This window comes from Sorex fumeus, unplaced genomic scaffold (assembly GCF_029834395.1).
Source record: "Sorex fumeus unplaced genomic scaffold, SorFum_2.1 ptg000034l, whole genome shotgun sequence".
NCBI classification, from domain to species: Eukaryota; Metazoa; Chordata; class Mammalia; order Eulipotyphla; family Soricidae; genus Sorex; species Sorex fumeus.
This window is the reverse complement of record NW_026606091.1, coordinates 33,831,964-33,850,251: the sequence shown is the minus strand read 5'-3', so window position 1 is coordinate 33,850,251 and position 18,288 is coordinate 33,831,964. Positions and strand designations below refer to the sequence as shown.

The 18,288-nt window shown below is 49.6% G+C and overlaps 1 protein-coding gene and 1 pseudogene across 1 annotated transcript in view; one reads left to right on the top strand and one right to left on the bottom strand.

Annotated features, from left to right (window-relative positions):
* The window catches only part of LOC130026637 (polypeptide N-acetylgalactosaminyltransferase 12-like), a 71,029-nt gene extending 52,741 nt beyond the window's left edge, over window positions 1-18,288 (bottom strand). The window contains exons 1-6 of the mRNA XM_056117468.1: window positions 18,234-18,288; window positions 18,078-18,106; window positions 15,531-15,551; window positions 15,371-15,476; window positions 11,564-11,734; window positions 11,389-11,465 (exon numbers count right to left, since the gene is read on the bottom strand). Coding sequence (XP_055973443.1) covers window positions 11,389-11,465; window positions 11,564-11,734; window positions 15,371-15,476; window positions 15,531-15,551; window positions 18,078-18,106; window positions 18,234-18,288 — 459 coding nt within the window. The remainder of the gene's footprint in view (window positions 1-11,388; window positions 11,466-11,563; window positions 11,735-15,370; window positions 15,477-15,530; window positions 15,552-18,077; window positions 18,107-18,233) is intronic.
* On the top strand, window positions 5,388-5,468 carry LOC130026663 (uncharacterized; annotated as a pseudogene).

The window sequence follows — 18,288 nt, the reverse complement described above, 5'->3', positions numbered from 1 at the left end:
GTCCTTGAGAGGTTTGGGAAATACCAGGAGGTTTGCAGGTCCTTTACATGAGACATGATCTGGCCACTAGGGGGCATGGCACCCAGGAAGCATTGGGGGCAAGGTGGGGGCTCTTCCCGGTGGGCACTACAGAGGAGGTGTAGACGGAACAGGCACCATGGGCATGGGCATGTCATGTCAGGTTCTGATCCATGGGGAGACCCCCACAGGACAGCTCATGCTTCATCAAGAAGCATAAGCCGTTCCCTGGCAGGACCCACCCACCCAATGCCACACATCCACACAGGCTGGGATGCATCCATTTGTAGAAACAATCTTGGAAACAAGACAGTGGCTGTCAGGGAGAGTGATTCAGCCCTCTCCCCTCTCTCTCCTCTGCCACCAATTCATGATCCCCTAAACTGTCCCAGGTAGTGCCTAGAACTCAGTTGCTGACTGTTCCAGCCTCCATCCTTTTCAGGACTTCCTTTCCCAGAATAGAAAAAGTGCACTGGAGGAAGGGGAGCTCTCGGCTCAGACTTTTGCTTGGTCTGTAGCCCATGAACCGAAGGTTTGAGTGTTGCCTCGTTTTCCCTGGGCCAGGACGGGTAGATGGTTGTAGCCAAGTGCCATTTTGAAAATCGGATGCTCTGAATGAGTGTTTCCTCTAAGCACTGAGATCCTTCCAAGTACTGCTTCATTGACCCTCATGGCCTGTGTACATACCTGAGAGGTTTGGGGTTTGTGGGGATCTCTATTTGCTCCAGGCTTTGTGATCAGGAGACCCTGTGTTGCCAGGGAATGTTCTTGACCTATTGCATCCCAAGCCTTTACTGAGTCTCCTGAGACTTCTCTCTGGCCTTCTGGACCGAATTTTAACTCAAAATGTGGAAAATGCCATGGACCATGCAAGGACAGCCCACAAACCGGAAATATCTCCACATTTAGGTAGGAAAGCGGGGGTGAGCAGTCATTCTCCACTCCTCTCTCCTGGGGTATAGTCTAAGGTGGAGGGTGGGGAGGTGGTCATTTTTTATTGCTACTCTTTGGACTATTTCTATGGGCGTGAGTATTTCTGCTCCTGGGACTCCTTATTGTGTAGTGTTGGAGGACATGTCTCCTATCTGAGCTCTGTTCTCTGTTGTGGGACATTTCTCCCCCCAGAGCTCTTGTATTGGAAAACAATTTTCCCCAAAATCCCTAGTGTTTTTTTCTGGAGGAAATTTCAGCTTTGCTCATACCTGGTGCCAAGTTATTGTGAACATTTCTGTCCCTGGATCCCTGCTGTCTATTGTTACGGGAAACCTCTGCACCCCATGTTACTGGTGCCTACTGCTTAGGGCCTTTATTTGCCTCCCAGACCACTAGGGTCTATTAGTAGGGGACATTTCTGCCCCCCACATCCCCGGTACCCAATGTAGGGGGAAATTTCTGCCTCCAGATGCACAGTCTTCCCCACACCACCAGCTTGTCCTTCTTGACTGTTACCACCTCCAGCTCCTCGGGCTTTATGATCTCCACTGTGTTTGCCTCCACTTCAGTGCCCTTAGATTGACTAAAACTGGATAGACTGAGGGGCAGCCCCAGGCTCTCAGCCAACCAAGGGAGGTGGAGGGCTCAGGGGCAGAGTCAGCCTGGTTTTGCCCCCCGCCCCGGGTATCCTGCCTCCTGACCCTCATTGGGGGCTTCTCCCTCCTAAGGACACTGACATTCACAATTTCAGGACACCTTGTGTCAAAGCAGCAGCCAAATTCTGGCCTGAGTCAGGCCACTCTGGACTGTCCAAGTGGACTGTCACTGCTCAGGCAGAGTCACAAGTGGAGGGCCAGTACTGTCACCCCCTTCCCCTCCCTCACCCCTTCCACCTAACAGGGAAATCTCTCTTATGCCCTCTAAGAATTTGAGGAATTCTTCTTAGGGCACTGGGAAAAGGTCGGCCCTGTCTGCTTGCAGCACTTTTCTTTGGGTGTTGGCCCCACACCCAGACATGCTCAGGCTTTACTCCTGACTTAGCTCAGGGACCATACCTAGTGGAACTAGGGGTGCCCATTGATCCAACGTCAGCAGTGTGCAGAAGATCACTTTATCTGCTGGACTAATGACCTGCTGCAAGCAGTACTTTTCTTTCAGCTGCTTCCCACCTAACTCTCCTTCCTGTAGAGTTGGGCTCCCTTAAAGATGCCTCACTCCGCCTTCTGTACGGCACAGTGCCCAGGGAGACAGCCCCGTGGAACCCGAGGCTTCCACTCCCGAGCACTTTCAGACTTTTCAAGTATGAGCCCCAGGGATATTGCTGGGGTGAAGGTGCTTGCCTTGATGGGCCCAGCCCTGTTCAAGTCCTGATACTAGGATCTCCATAGCCCTGCGGAAGAGGAGAGGGGACCTCTGCCCACATTTCCCGCAGGCTAACTTCAGACAGGCTACCCTGGAGAGCAGGAGCTGCCATGAGGCACAGGGTCTGGGAAAGACGAAGACAGGCACGGAAGTCACCCGGGATGGCCCAGAGGTGATCTGTCACTCTGTTCAACGTAGAAACCAGGGAAAATCTCCCAAATTTTCCTACGTTATTGATATGCTCCAGATCCTTCTCTGCACCAAGAAACCTTGGTCATTTCTTATTCCATACTCTCCTGTCAGCTGCTTGCTAATACCCCGACGCCCATCAGATCTGCTGTAAAACTGATCTCTCGCCTGTGCGGTGTTCAGACTTTGGAACTATTCATTCCAATAGCACTATTATCTCATCATGTTCTCCCACTTGCCAAAATGTGCCTTTTTTTCCTTTATGGGTCACACCCAGCGATACACAGGTGTTACTCCTGGCTCATGCACTCAGGAATTACTCCTGGTGGTACTCAGGAAACCATATGGGATTCTGGGAATCAAATCCAGGTCAGTCGTATGCAAGGTAAACACCCTACTCACTGTGCTATCACTCCAGTCCCAGCTTCTTGGTTTTTAGTTAGCTTTAGGCAGAAATTTTGGCAAAGTACTTATGTGTTCATAGTCGTTCAAAACTCAAAGTTATATTAGTGCTGCAATTCTCATTTGTGAAACAATAAAACTCTCTACCAAGCAGGGGATAAAGCAAGACAAGACCAAAAGGAAAAAGAGCAACACCCAAGCAGTGGCACCTGGTGCACTGGAGGAGTTGGCAGAGAGCATGGCAGCTGGATGGCACTGCCACTCATCCAGTAGAGACAGCACTACCCCAGTGGAGTGGTTAAGGCCAGGCCCCAGCACCTCCAGTGGAGACAGCACTACCCCAGTGGAGTGGTTAAGGCCAGACCCCAGCACCGCCAGTGTGCCCTTGGTCTAGAGGAGGTGCGAACTGGCAGGGCAGACAAGGGGCGGGGAATAAGAGGGGAGTCAGAGCAGGAGCAGGAGTCAGGGGTGGAGGATGCGGAGGGGCAGAAGGCAGGCCCCAGATCATTGCCCCAGAGGGCCATGACATGCTGCAGGAGAGAACAAAGTGCCAATATGACACCAGGCAAGTTGTGACCCTCTATGAATGGGAGTGGCAGACATTCAAAGTTGGGTACACAGGGAGTCCCCAGGCAGGCAGGGAAGGCAGGGTAACTTGGTACCTACACTCCCAAGAAAAGCCTCGTGGAAACAGTGGGCCCCATGACCCCCAAGACAGGGCAACATAGGAAGCAGAGCTCGTTGAAGGTACCGGAGGTGCAGCCCTTCCCTGCTTTTGCTGGACACGAGAATCCATGATCTCAGCAGATGCTGGGGGTTCCATATGGAAAACAAGGTTCTCTCTGTTCCTCACTTTAGTATCTTATTGGCATTAGATCTCCAGACAGAGCTAGAAGCGCAAATAAATGTCCACTTTGACACTGTGTATTCCCACTTTGGAAAATACCCTCTCCAGGCGCTCTCTAATGGCAGTATCATGCCCCTCTGCTGGTAAACTCATGCTAGGAGTGAGCCTCCAGAGACAGCCTCAATGTCAGGTAACTCGTGAGGTGTGGCTAGGGATAGGGAAAGATACTGCGCAGGTCTGGGAGGAAGGAATAGTGGTGGGATGCAGCTCAACTGGGAGCAACCCATTGGCCTCAGTTGAGAAGTCATGACCTGCGCCGAGTCAGTGTGGTCGCTCCTGCTGGTCACCTTGTGGTACCCAGCCCTTCCACTCTCTTGAGTCTGTTTTCCTCTAGTGCCCAATGATTGACTGGCCTGAACCTCAAAAGATATGCTTCCCCCTTTACAAATTGTTCCAGGAAGCAGACCCTTTTGCCTTTGGGCCAAAGGATCCAGAGACAGGAGGAAACCTCAGTCACTGTGTACCCGTTGCCCAAGGATTCAAAAACTCGGCCACCTTCTTCAGGAAGACCCTGGCTCTGGACTTAAGAAAATCCTTGTTGTAGCCCTGGAATGGACCATGCTGCAGTCTGTAGATGATAAGTTCCTAGTGTCAGAAGCCTAAAAGGACTGAAAGAGTGCCTCAGAGGCTCTGCTCCAGCTCTTGGTTGAGGCTGGGCACCAGACCTCCTGGAAGAATGAGCATTTAGAAGTGAAAAAACGAAAAACAAATAACCTAAAAAAATCAGCAGTAGGGCTCCGGAGGCATAGAGGTTGATCCTCTTAGTGCCTGAGAAAGTGCACCAGGCTCTAGGTGCCCTGACCCAGGGTAGGGCCATTGGCAGAGGTCTGGGCATACCTGTCTCTGAGGCAGGGGGCTCTGATCTCTCGCTGTGCCACAGAGGTAAACAAACTATCTACCTCCAGGTCCCCATTCAGGGGTGACACTGATGACTAACAAAGGGCCCCAGTGGCTACCAATTGCCCAGATGGCACAGTCCCTGGGATTATGATGTGAAAACCCACATCTAACTTTTGCGACTCTAGATTTTGATGTGAAAAACCACTCTAACTTTCGCAACCCCAGCCTTTCTGCTTATCAGATGGGACCCCATCCTCTGACTTGCAAGAAGCAGTGTACTAAATCTCTTGCTCAGAACCACTGAACAGTTCAGGAGCAGTTTCCAACGTGAGTGGCATCCGGATAAAGACCATAAGAATGAAGCCCTGAATCCCTCTGGAAAGACTGGGTAGGGGCGGGTGCGCTCGGGGAGGGATAGGGACAAGCACGAAACATGGTGAGACCCCACGATCTCTTAATTTTCATATTAAAAGGTAAAGGTAAAAGGTAAAGGCACTCCCGTTGATCGTCGATTTGCTCAAGCGGGTCCAGTAACGTCTCTATTGGAGACTTTGTTGTTACTGTGTCTGGCATATCAAATACGTCACGGGGAGCTTGCCAGGCTCTGCCGTGCGGGCGAGTCACTCTCGGTAGCTTGCCGGGCTCTCCCAGAGGGGTGGAGGAATCGAACTCAGGTCGGCCATGTTGGCCGCTTGTAAGGCGACCGCCCTATGACTGTGCTATCACTCCATCCCCCGGAGTTTCTCGGCCTTTTGGCTAAGATCAAGTGTAGTATCTGTTCATATTAAAAATTGAAATTTATTTATTCGGATTTATTTTTTAATTGGGTTATTATTTTATGTTTTGAGTTTGCTCCTGCACATATGGATGTGCTGGAGGCTGTGTACCTTTTTTTTTAATCCAAAAATTTTCTTTTTATTATTTTTTTATTAGTGAAACCCCATGAGGTACAATTGTAGACTTATAATTTTTTGTGCTTGGGTTTCAGTCACACAATGATCAAGTACCCATTCCTGTACCAGCACCCATCCTGCAATACCACGGGTCCCAGCATCCCTCCTACCCCCCCAACCCCCTTTCCCACCCTGCCTCTTTGGCAGTGCATTCCCCCTTGTTCTCTCTCTCCCCATTTGGGTGCTGTGGTTTGCAATAGAGGCACTGAGTGGTAGTCATGTTTGGTCTATAGTCTACTTTCAGCATGCATCTCCCACCCTGGGAGGATCCTCCCAGCACCCTTGATTTGGTGCCCTCTTCTCTAGCTGAGCTTCCTTGGAGACTGTGTAACTTCTTTACTTGCAGAGTACGAGTCTCAATGTTGTTCTGTTTGGGTCATCTCGCCACTCCTAGTACGCAGCATCCCTGCCATGGGGGCACGTCTGCAATTGCTTTGTGTAGCCCCATAGCCTCATAGCCCCATAGCCCATTCCTCAATGGGAAGGGGCAGAGGAGGGGAGAAGGGAGGGGGCAGGAAGGAGGAGGGGGGAAGAGGGGAAGGGCGGGAAGGAAGAGGGAAGAAAGACAAGGTTGGGGTAAATGAATATGATTTTGACAGGGTAGGTAAAAGACGGAATTACAGTTGAGTAAGAATTCTGTTTAACCATTTCTGACTCTTGGGGGGAACACATCACTTTCAGGCAGGTCACTTCGTGCCCTGGGATGGGTGTCTGCAGCCTCCTTACCTCACGGGCATCACAGTCTGTCTGATCTTCTGCCAACACAATTTGTCTTTGACGGGTTGTTGGCTCAGGTCTGTCTTGGATCTGGGTGTGATTTCCACCTCTAGGTGAAAGGGAGGATGGGGTGTGCATGGGGTGTCTTTAGGAAGGACACTGCCTTCTGGTTCTCACAGAACACTTGGGGTTCCAAGGCGGGTGTAGCCCGTAGGATGGCGGGGATCAAACCCAGATCAGCCACGTGCAAAGCAACAACCTACCACTGTACTATCACTCCAGCCCTTGAATTTCTTCTTTGACGAAGTTTCTGTTCATTATTCCTCTCTGCATTTGTTTGATGGGGTTGGGAGATATTTTTTTTTGTAAAGTTCTACCAATGTGCTATATAACTTGGATATTAGCCTTTCATCAGCTAGGTATTGGGTAAATAATTTTTCCCATTCTGTGGGCTATCTTAGTAGCTTAGACGCCATTGCTTTTTTTTTTTTATTAAAAACGCATTAGAACTGCTTTGTCACCTCTTGATAGATCAACCAGACTCAAGCTTAGCAAGGACATACTTCATTTGAGGGAAACAATGTAAGAAAGGGACTTAGTAGATATATACAGGACACTTCATCCACAAAAAGCTGAATACACATTCTTCTCAAGCGTACATGGAACATTCTCCAAGATAGACCACATGCTGAGCCACAAAACATGCCTCCATAAAATTAAGAAGGTAGAGATTGTATCAACAATCTTCTCAGACCATAATGCGCTGAAATTAGAAGTAAATCACACACAAAAACAGAAAACTAAATCAAACACCTGGAAATTAAACAATGCACTATTGAACAACGAGTGGATTAGACAGGAAATCAAAGAGGAAATCAAAAGATTCCTAGAAACGAATGAAAATGAGAACACGAGTTACCAAAACTTATGGGACACAGCAAAGGCTGTGTTAAGAGGAAAGTTTATAGCTCTACAAGCATTCCTCAGGAAGGAGGAGCGAGCACACATAAGTAACCTAACCTCACAGCTTAAGAGCTTGGAGAAGGACCAAAAAAAGGAGCACAACCCGAACAGGAGAAAGGAAATAATAAAACTCAGAGCAGAGATTAACGAGATGGAAACACAAAAAACAATCTGAAAGATCAATGAAACCAAAAGCTGGTTCTTTGAGAAAATTAACAAGATCGATAAGCCTCTAGCAAAACTCACAAAGAAAGGGAGAGAGAAAACCCTAATAAACCGAATCAGAAATGAAAAGGGGGTCATTACAACAGAAACCACAGAAATTCAGAGGATCCTCAGGGAGTACTTTGAGAAGTTTTATGCCACGGAACATCAAAACCTCGAGGAAATGGATAAATTCCTAGACTCCTACAGACTCCCAAGGCTGAACCAAGCAGACCTGGAATACCTGAACAGACCTATCACCATCAAGGAAATTGAAATGGTAATAAAAAGTCTCCCCAAGCACAAAAGTCCTGGCCCGGATGGATTCACTAGTGAATTCTTCCAAATCTTTAAAGAGGACTTACTCCCAATCCTCTTTAAGCTTTTCCACGATATTGAAATATCAAAAACACTTCCAAACAGTTTCTACGAAGCAAATATCACACTGATAGAAAAAGCAGGCAGAGATACCACAAACAAAGAGAATTACAGGCCGATATCCCTGATGAACACAGATGCAAAGATCCTCAACAAACTACTAGCAAATAGAATCCAACTACTCATCAAAAAGATCATACACCATGACCAAGTAGGATTCATCCCAGGGATGCAAGGATGGTTTAACATTCGAAAATCAATCAACATAATCCACCATATCAACAAAAGAAAAGATAAAAAGCATATGATCATATCAATAGATGCAGAGAAAACATTTGATAAGATCCAGCACCCCTTTATGATGAAAACCCTAGCCAAAATGGGCATAGAGGGGACCTTCCTCAACATAATTAAAGCCATCTACCACAAGCCTACAACAAGCATCATCCTCAATGGGGAAAAACTGAGAGCCTTCCCTCTAAGATCAGGGACGAGACAGGGATGCCCACTCTCTCCACTGCTGTTCAATATAGTACTGGAAGTACTTGCAATAGCGATTAGGCAGGAAAAAGATATTAAGGGCATTCAGGTAGGAAAGGAAGAAATCAAGCTCTCACTATTCGCAGATGATATGATACTCTACTTAGAGAACCCAATAACCTCCACCAAAAAACTCCTAGAAACAATAGACTTGTATAGTAAAGTTGCAGGTTATAAAATCAATACCCAAAAGTCCATGGCTTTCCTATACGCAAACAGTGAGAGAGAAGAAAGCAACATGAAAAAAACAATCCCGTTCACAATTGTGCCCCAGAAAATCAAGTACCTAGGAATCAGCTTAACTAAGGAAGTAAAGGACCTGTACAAAGAAACTACAAAACGCTACTTCAGGAAATAAAAGAGGACATGAGGAAATGGAAAGATATCCCCTGCTCATGGGTCGGGAGACTTAACATTGTCAAAATGGCAATACTACCGAAAGCATTGTATAAATTCAATGCAATCCCTATAATGATACCCATGACATTCTTCAAAGAAATGGAGCAAACACTCCTGAAATTTATATGGAACAATAAGCCCCCACGAATAGCTAAAGCAATTCTTGGGAAAAAGAAAATGGGAGGAATCAACCTCCCGAACTTCAAACTGTACTACAAAGCAGTAATAATTAAAACAGCATGGTACTGGAACAAAGGCAGAACTGCAGACCAATGGAACAGGGTTGAATACACTGACATCTCCCCTCAATCATATGATCATCTAATCTTTGATAAAGGTGCAAGTAATGTGAAGTGGAGTAAGGAAAGCCTGTTTAATAAATTGTGTTGGCATCACTGGACGGCTACATGCAAAAAAATAGGCTCAGAACTCTGCCTAACACCATCTACAAAAGTAAGATCAAAATGGATTAAAGACCTCAACATCAGACCAGAAACCATAAGGTGCATTGATGATAAAGTTGGCAAAACCCTCCATGACATTGAAGCTAATGGTATCTTCAAAGATGCCACGCCACTGGCCGAGCAAGTGAAAACAGAGATAGATAAATGGGACTATCTTAAACTAAGAAGCTTCTGCACCTCCAAAGAAACAGTGACCAAAATACAAAGAGAGTCTACAGAATGGGAAAGGATATTCGCCGAATACACATCTGACAAGGGGTTGATATCCAGGATATACAAAATACTGGTTAAACTCCACAAGAAGAAAACATCCAACCCCATCCAAAAATGGGGCAATGAAATGAACAGAAACTTTCTCAAAGAAGAAATCGGAATGGCAAAAAAGCACATGAGAAAATGCTCTACATCATTAATCATCAGGGAGATGCAGATCAAAACCACAATGAGATACCATCTCACACCTCAGAGACTGGCCCACATTCAAAAGAACAAAAGCAACCGATGCCGGCGTGGATGTGGCGAGAAAGGGACACTCCTTCACTGTTGGTGGGAATGTCCACTGGTTCAGCCCTTCTGGAAAACAGTATGGATGATTCTCAAAAAATTAGAAATTGAGCTCCCATTTGACCCAGCAATATCACTCCTGGGAATATATCCCAGAGAGGCAAAAATGTATCGTTGAAGTGACATCTGCACTTGTTTGTTCATTGCAGCACTCTTTACAATAGTCAGAAACTGGAAGAAACCTGAATGCCCACGAACAGATGACTGGTTAAAGAAACTTTGGTACATCTACACAATGGAGTACTATGTAGCTGTTAGAAAAGATGAAGTCATGAAATTTACGTACAAGTGGTACAACATAGAAAGTATCATGCTAAGCGAAATGAGTCAGAAAGAGAGGGATAGACATAGAAAGATTGCATTCATCTGGGGGATATAAAGTAACAAAATATGAGATTAATACCCAAGAATAGCTGAGATCAGCACCAGGAGGATTACTCCATAGCTTAGTGGCCAGTCGGGCATTCTAGAGGAAAGGGCAGCTCAGACAGAGAAGGGAACACCAAATAAAGGGTGTTTGGAGGACCCTCCCAGGAGGGGAGATGCATGTCGAAAGTGGACTATGGACTGAACATGTTTGCCACTCAATGCCTCTTTTGCAGACCACAACACCCAAAAGGAGAGAGAGAACACAGGGGATTGCCCTTCCACAGAGGCAGGGGGGCATGGGGGATGGGGGTGGGGGGGATATTATCCATGTTGGTGGAAAATTGGCACTGGTGGAGGGATGGGTATCTGATCATTGTATAATCTAACCCAAGCACAAAAAATTGTAAATCTACAACTGTACCTCATGGTGTTTCACTAATAAAAAAAAATTAAAAAAAAAAAAGAATCCCAGGTTAACCATTGCTGATGCTAGTGGACAACATGATTTCCTGGCAGGTCACTTGGGGCCCTGGGCCGGGTTTCTGTGGGCTCCTTATCTCATGGGCATCACAGTCTGATTGATCTTCTGCCTACACAGGTTTTCTTTGTATTGGCTCACATTGCCCTTTGATCTAGGTGTGATTTCCATCTCTGGGTAACAGGGAGTATGGGGTGTGCATGAGGGTGTCTTTAGGAAGTCCCTTCTGACTGTCACAGGACACTTGGGGTTCCAAGGAAGGTGTGGCTGTCCGTTGGTTCCCGAGCAGGATGTTGGGGGTTGAGAGAACGCTGAGGAGGGAGACCAAGCGTTAGGAGGGGCAGTCACAGGGGTCTCCGAGCAGGTGTCATGCTTACCATGGCCTCTTGGGTGATCTGTTTGCATGCCAGACTCAGGGTTTTTACTTTTTGTTCCTTTGACTCGGTGCTCCCTTTCTCTTCCTTCACCATTGCACCAGCCTCCTTATCTCATGGGCAGCACAATCTGATTGATCTTCCTCAGTCTTCATGGTCTATTTCCCATGATTGACATCCTGGTTCTGTTGGGCTGTGGAGCAGCCCTGTGGTCTTAGCCAACCAAGGGGAGGTGAAGTGGCATGGGGCAGGGCCCACCTGGCTCCACCTCCCCCGTAGCCCTGCCTCCTGACCCCCGTAGGTGGCTTCTCCCTCCTGGGACCCTGCTACTCACCCTTTTCAGGGTCTCTGCCATTTCAGGGGTGGAGAACTGCCGCTTCCAGTTCTCCTGCAGGGCTGACTGAGCAACCCCTGAAGGTGAAGAGAGTAGGTGAGGAGCAGGAGGAGCCGGCTGCCGCCTTCCTGCCCAGAGCCCACGGCCCTTCTCACCCGCATCCCCATCAGCCCACGCCTTGTTGTCTCTAAATCTTCCTTTTCTTCATCTTTCTTGTGAGGCAGCTGCTCCTTCCCAGAGCCCAGGTGCTGTTGGGCGGTGGCCCAGTGCTGCAGGAAGGAGCTGTCGCTGCAGGTGCACTGCGCCTGCACCTGTGACAACCCTGGGAGTGCCTGTCGCCCAATCCCTGCCAGGAGAGGCAGGCTCAGACTCCCAGGCCCAGGCAGGCAGCACCTGGTGCAACCAGCCCTGATGTTCTTGCTCCCGGGGCCTAAGACATGGGGCCTCCCCGGGCAACTAGCCCTTGTCTCTTTCCCTGCTGCCACCCACATCCTCAGAACCATTTGGAGCAGGATGGGCCAGTCAACATCACTGGGAGGCCTCCTGCCCTGTCCTTTCCCCCTGCCCCATAATCCAAGTAGGTCTCTTGTCCTCCCAGGGGAACTTCTGGACAGGAAAGTCCAGACCCAAACATCAGAAGCCTCTCACGCCAAGAAAGGCTTCGGGCGGAGGGTAGCAGGCTTTCCAGAAGGGCCGTGCCCCAGTCTCAACAATCTGCCCCAGAGCTCAGCCAGCTGCTGGAGGGCTCATGGGGTGGGCAAAGGGCGTGGGAACGGTTCCCGACTCATGTTCCATTCCGTCTAAGATGCAGCTCTGAACCTAGCCCTGCTCACCCCACACCACAGCCCCCTCCGGGGATGCTGCCCCTGCTCCTGTAGACTCAGGGCAGCGTCCTCGTACCTCAGACGAACCTGCATCTTGCCTGGATCTGGTGGAAACTTCCTGACCTCCATTGTAGCTGTTCTTTCATATTCCGTAGCCCAGACGGAAGAGTTGGGGGCACCACGGGGCTAATGCACCTGAGAGAGGGTAGACAGTCAAGGCCCCCAGAGCCTTCACCCCACCACCAACTTCCTGGGCCCCCATCCTCGGACTTGGGGTTCCTCCTGCTCACCTTGGGGGGCTGCTCATCTCTCACAGCCTTCTGCTGCTTTGGGTTCATCACAAAATCAATTCTTTTCTTGTTTGGAACCATTTGTGCCCGCCTGGCACTGCTGGAAGGGGGCACCAGGACAGGGCAGAAAGGAGGGTTCCAGACCCGGGCCCTACTTTTCTCTTCACGTTCATGCTCATGACATTCTGGAGGAGTGGATCCCCACCTGCTGCCCCACGCAGGGGGACACCGAGGTGCAGAGGGTCAGGGAGACTCGCCCAGCTCCTGCTCCCATCCTGTCTCCCCATTCACAATGCCCCGTTCACAGGGCCTCTCCCTGGACACTCTAAGCCACCCCTCTGCCTTGCCCGCCCTCTACGTCACAGACTTGAAAGCTCTGATCCCGTGACTCCAGCCCCCACACTCACTCATCCAATCATACATGAAGCTCTGCAATGTGGGCTTCCATATTTTTAAAAATAGGTTTTATGTTGTTTCAATTCCTGTCTCCAGCTTGTTTCTCTGAGACTGGCCTGTTGAAATGGTAGGACAGCTGGAGAGTGGTTTAGGCATTCAGGGACCCTGCTTTGATTTCCCAGCACCACAAGGGAAGCCCTAAGCACTTGCCGGGCCTCACTCCTGAGTACAGAGCCAGGAAAAGCTCCTGAGCACAGGAGCTCTGGCTCAACGCCCTGCCCCCCAATAAAAGAACACCATGGGATTGGACACGTTGCGTGGGCATGGCCATGGCACCATGCCCCCTGCACAATCCCTGAATCTGGAGGTGGGGCACATTCGGGGGTGGGGGGGACAGGTTCCCCCAAGGAACCTCCTGGAAGGAATACCTCACTCTTTCCTTCCACCTATCAGTTTGAACATCCACCTGCTTCTTAGAATTGTCTGTCTCAGCCTGCGCCTGTCTCGACTATTGTTGAGCTCAGAGAATTGGGTCTCTCGCATCCCTCACTTCCCACAGGAGTGCTTCTGGTATCCCCATCTCTCCCTCTCCCACACCTCATGTTTCTCAATTCTTCTTTTGCACGCAGCTTTTCAGCAGCCTGGGGGTCGCTGCCATGTTGCCCTGTTGGGTCTGTGAACTAGAGGGTAGGAGAGGAGGCTGTTACATGGAGGAAGGTAGAGTCAGGCCACAGGGAGTTCCCCCCTACCCCCCCAAAAAAGTTATTAGGACTGAATCATTAGAAATCATTAGGACTGGGATTTGAGTTGGCCCAGTTTTCATTTCTGCATCCCCTCTCCACACATTCCAGGTTTCTAGTAGTGGAAGATATTTGTCCCCCTAATCCTTGGGATCCAGTAGTGGGGGACACCTCTGTTCCACTGATCCCTGGGTTCTAGTGGTGGGGGACATTTCTGTCCCCCACAACTCAAGTCTAGTGGTGTGGGATAATTCTGTCCCCCTAATCCATGGGGTCTAGTGATGGGGGAGTTTCTGCCTCCCTGATCTCTTGTGTCTTTAGGTGGGGGTCATTTCTGCCCACCTAATAATACCTTGTGTCTTTAGGGGGTCTGCACCGCCCACACCCTGGTGTCTAGTACTGAGTGCAGTGGGGGGGGGGGGTGGAAGGAGAAGGGAGGAGGGAAAAGGGTGGGAAGGAGCAGGTCGGGAAGGACGGATGGGGCTGAATTAGTTGGATTCGGAGAGGGTAGAGTTCATGTGTGCAGCAAAATAAGGGGATTAATGGTGAATAAGGTTGTCAGCTGAACTTGTGATTACGAGCTGGATTTGTTTGATTTTGCTGGTAGTCGGGTCACTCTGGGTCCCGGGTCAGGGGTCTGTGGCCTCCTGTTCCTCAGACAGAAATAGAGTCTCTTGGGATCCTCACACACTCTACTGTCCGGCAAGCCTAGATATGGACCGCAGCCTCCAGCTCCAAAGTCTTCTCACACTCCTCCAGCCGGTCTCCTCATACGTAGCCTCCAGCTAAACAGACTTCAGGGTCTCACAAACCTCCACTATGTTCGAAGGCCAAAGGGCTCCTCCTCCATGCTTCTGGCACAGGACGTATTTTGGAAGCATGTGTCCAAAGTCTCAGACAGCCAAGGGAGGTCAACAGGCCTGACTGCAGCCCCGCTTCCTGACCTCCATGGCGGGGGGTGGTCTCCCACCTAAGGAACCTGTCACTCACTTTTCTCGGGGTATCCTTATGATTCCAGAGGGCCTGGAGCTGCTTTTCTCCTGTTATGTCTGACTGAGGAACCCTTGAAGGTGAAGGTACTAGGTGAGCCGGCAGGGTGGGAGCCAGCTGCCCCCTTTTTGTCTGGGAGCCTGTGACCCCTATCTCACTTGGATCTCCCTCGGCCTCCTGAAGGCTGCCTCCAGCAGGGCCTGCTGCCTTGTTAGCACCTGCTGCAGCTCGTTCATGAACTGCTTCTGCTAAAGCACCAGCTTGTGCAGCTGCTCCACCTTGGAACACAGGTGATTGCTGGCATCCAGGTGCTCTTGGATTGCAGTTTGTGATGCTCTAGGTAGCAGCAGAAGCTAAGCAATAAGGCAGCGGGCATTGCACCGTCTCGTCCTGCACCTGCATCTGTGGGTAGGACCTTGGCTGTGAGGACAGGCAGGAGGGCCGACAAGATCCCAGCCAGAAGATGCAGGAATCCGACAACCCCCCCCCCCCCCACAGACCCCCATGGGGTCTTTCTCCCAGGGCCTAAGAGATAGGGCCTCCCTCTGCCTTGAGCCCTTAATCCTACCTGGCAGGCTCCCCTCTACGAGGACCCTCTCTGTACAGTAAGGGCCAGTTCACACCCCCTCCCACCCCCGCAGTGGGTGGCGCCCTGCCCTGTCCTTCCTCCCCTCACCCAAGGTGGGCTCTTGGCCTCACAGTGGGTCTTTCACAGCTCCTCCTATCATTTCTCCTTATTCACCTTGTCCTGATTCATTCTCGCTGCAGTTGATCCAGGAGCTGATTTTGCAGTAGCACCTGCTGGTCAAGTCGCTCATTCTCAGAGACTGATACTGGTCAGAGGCCACCTACCATTGCAGGAAATAGGGGATAGTTGTCCCGTTGCTCCCGCTAACACTCACCTGTTTGTCCTGCAATCTCACCTGTGGGCACAATGGTGAAAGTGAGGACAGGCAGCCGGGGCGTCCTGCTCTGGGCCCAGGGATGTGGAGGTCAGCACTGACTCCCAGGTCCAAGGCTGGCAGCACCTGGGCAATCTGTCCTCTGCACAAGCACCCAGGGTCTTGCTCCCGGGGCCTAAGCGGAAGCCCCTGGGTGTCCCCATCCTGGAGAACCAGGAATCTTGGACCTAGAAGTGGGGTCTAGAGTTCATTCTGCAGCTTCTGGACAACACTCTGTCCATGGTGGCCCATTGGCAGGGCCTTGCGATGGCCAGGGAGCCCCATCCAAGCACTTTGCTCTTATCGTCTTCTCTATTCCTATAGATGTCAAGAGAGGGGTGCGGCAGGGTGATACCATTTCACCAAAACTCTTCAGTGCCACCCTCGAGAACATCATGCGACGACTGGAATGGGAAGGAATGGGAGTGAAGATAGATGTTCGGCAACTACACCACCTCTGCTTTGCTGATGACATTGTTTTAATAACACCAAACATCAGCCAAGCGGCACAAATGCTGGCCGACTTTGACCGTGAGTGTGGAAAGGTAGGACTACAGCTGAATCTTACGAAGACAATGTTTATGAGAAACAGCCTTGTTCCTGACGCCCCATTCGCTCTCAATGGAACGACCATCTCCGAATGCAACAGCTATGTGTACCTAGGTCGAGAGGTCAACATGACAAATGACCTGGCACCCGAGCTGCGCAGGAGGAAGAGAGCGGCTTGGAACGCCTTCAAGAACGTCGAAGAAATAGCTAAGAGGACGAAGAACCTCCGGCTCCGGGCACATCTCTTTGATTCCACTGTTCTTCCTGCATTAACATATGCCTCAGAGACCTGGGCCCTACGCAAACAAGATGAGAACGCCATTCAGGTCTCCCAAAGAAAAATAGAAAGAGCTATGCTTGGAATATCACGTTTCACTCAAATGAGAGAACGAATCCGGAGTTCTGACATCCGTCGGCGATCAAGGATCAGGGACGCTGTCTCATTTGCCAAGGTGTCGAAAATCAGATGGGCTGGTCACGTAATGAGATTTAAAGACGACCGTTGGACTAGAGCTGTTACTGATTGGATTCCAGGGATGTCAAGAGACCGCGTGGCCGCCCACCTACCAGATGGTCAGACTTCTTTGTCAAGGTCATGAACGATCGGTTTGAGGCCCTCCATGTTCCCGGAGCGAAGAGATGCCATTGGGCTACACTAGCACGCGACAGGGACAAATGGAGACGTTACTGGCGCCCGCTCGAGCAAATCGACGACTAACGGGAAGTTAAGTGATTAAGTGATTCCTATAAACTACATTTTCTGTTCATCTTAAAGAGTCCACACCAGGCAGAGGTGTGGACCACATCTTCTGATTGTGGGTGTTCACAAAGATTGTTCCACTCTAAACTGGGTCACACACTGTGGGGGAGGGAGGCATGGGTTGGAGATTATATTCAATCTTCTGCACTGCGTGATCACCCCAGCACCATGGGAGGAGGGCCGCTCAAACAAATAAACCCAGACTGAGTTCCAGTACTAGTGTTAATAGAACTAAAAAATAATAATAAAATAAATGGGGCCAGAGAGGTAGTACAGGCCTTGCAAGTGTCTAACTCCACCTGGATCCCCAAAACCACATGGTCCCCTGAGCTCTATCAGGAGTGACTGAAACCTTCATGGCTGCCTTTAGAAACCTTGAAGGAGATTAAGCTTTGTTTCTGTTTGGGGGAGATTGGAGATGCAGAGTCTGTGTCCACCTGAATCTATTTGTTACTGCCAAACCTTTTTCCATTCCATCTACCTTTATCACATTCCTGCTTTTGCCTTTATTCACTGATTGTCCTGAATAAACTTGTCGATGAACCACCAGTCATTCGCCTGATCCATTGCTTTCCCGTCAATAGTCCGCGTCCGTGTCTATGAACTATCAGCCTTAGACCATGTTCGAATAGTCCATCCCTCCCAGGTACTGTGTCACCATGGGATGGTGACAAAGTGGCACCTGAATAGGGACCTGAATGGTGTTAAGAGCTAATGATCAGGGAAGCCCCCACATTAACATGGTAAGTGGGAAAATGAAACAAAATGAATACAAAGCTAACACCCTTGATTAAGAGGGCAAAGGACAATATATACAAGGTTCTGAAACAGTGGGCATTAGTGAATGCCATGATTAGAGTTCTGTATGAGCCTTTAAGGAAGAGGAAACTAAAATAAAAACTGAGAAGTTTCTCACACCTCAGAGCCTTACATCTACACTCTAAATGACTAACACTTAAGTGCTCTTGAGCTTAAATGACTCCTCCCTCTGATTCTCAAATTTCAAAGATTTCAACCCATTAGACTTGGTCTCCTTAAAAAGGGGCGGATGAACACCCAGAACTCACTATTGATGAATTTTCCTCTATCAAGTTATTTTTAGACAAAGTGCCTGATGATTCTAACCTGCCAGAGGTATTGGCATGGCTGGGGCCTGAAAAAGGGGAGTTTTCTGGCCCCCTCCCTGCTCTCACACTCACCAGGGGCCTCTCCACCTGGGTCCTGCTCCCTGCCAGAAGGAGAGGAGGTTAAGCCAGGCTAAGCCATCAGTTCCATCTCTCTCTCAGGCCTGCTGAAGGGACGCCAGCCAGAAGCCCCATAGGCTGAGAAGCGAATGGGAATTGTCTACCTCAGACCAGGGATGTTGAAAATGGTCATGTCCACTGCCTTGACTTTATAGTAATTGGCCAT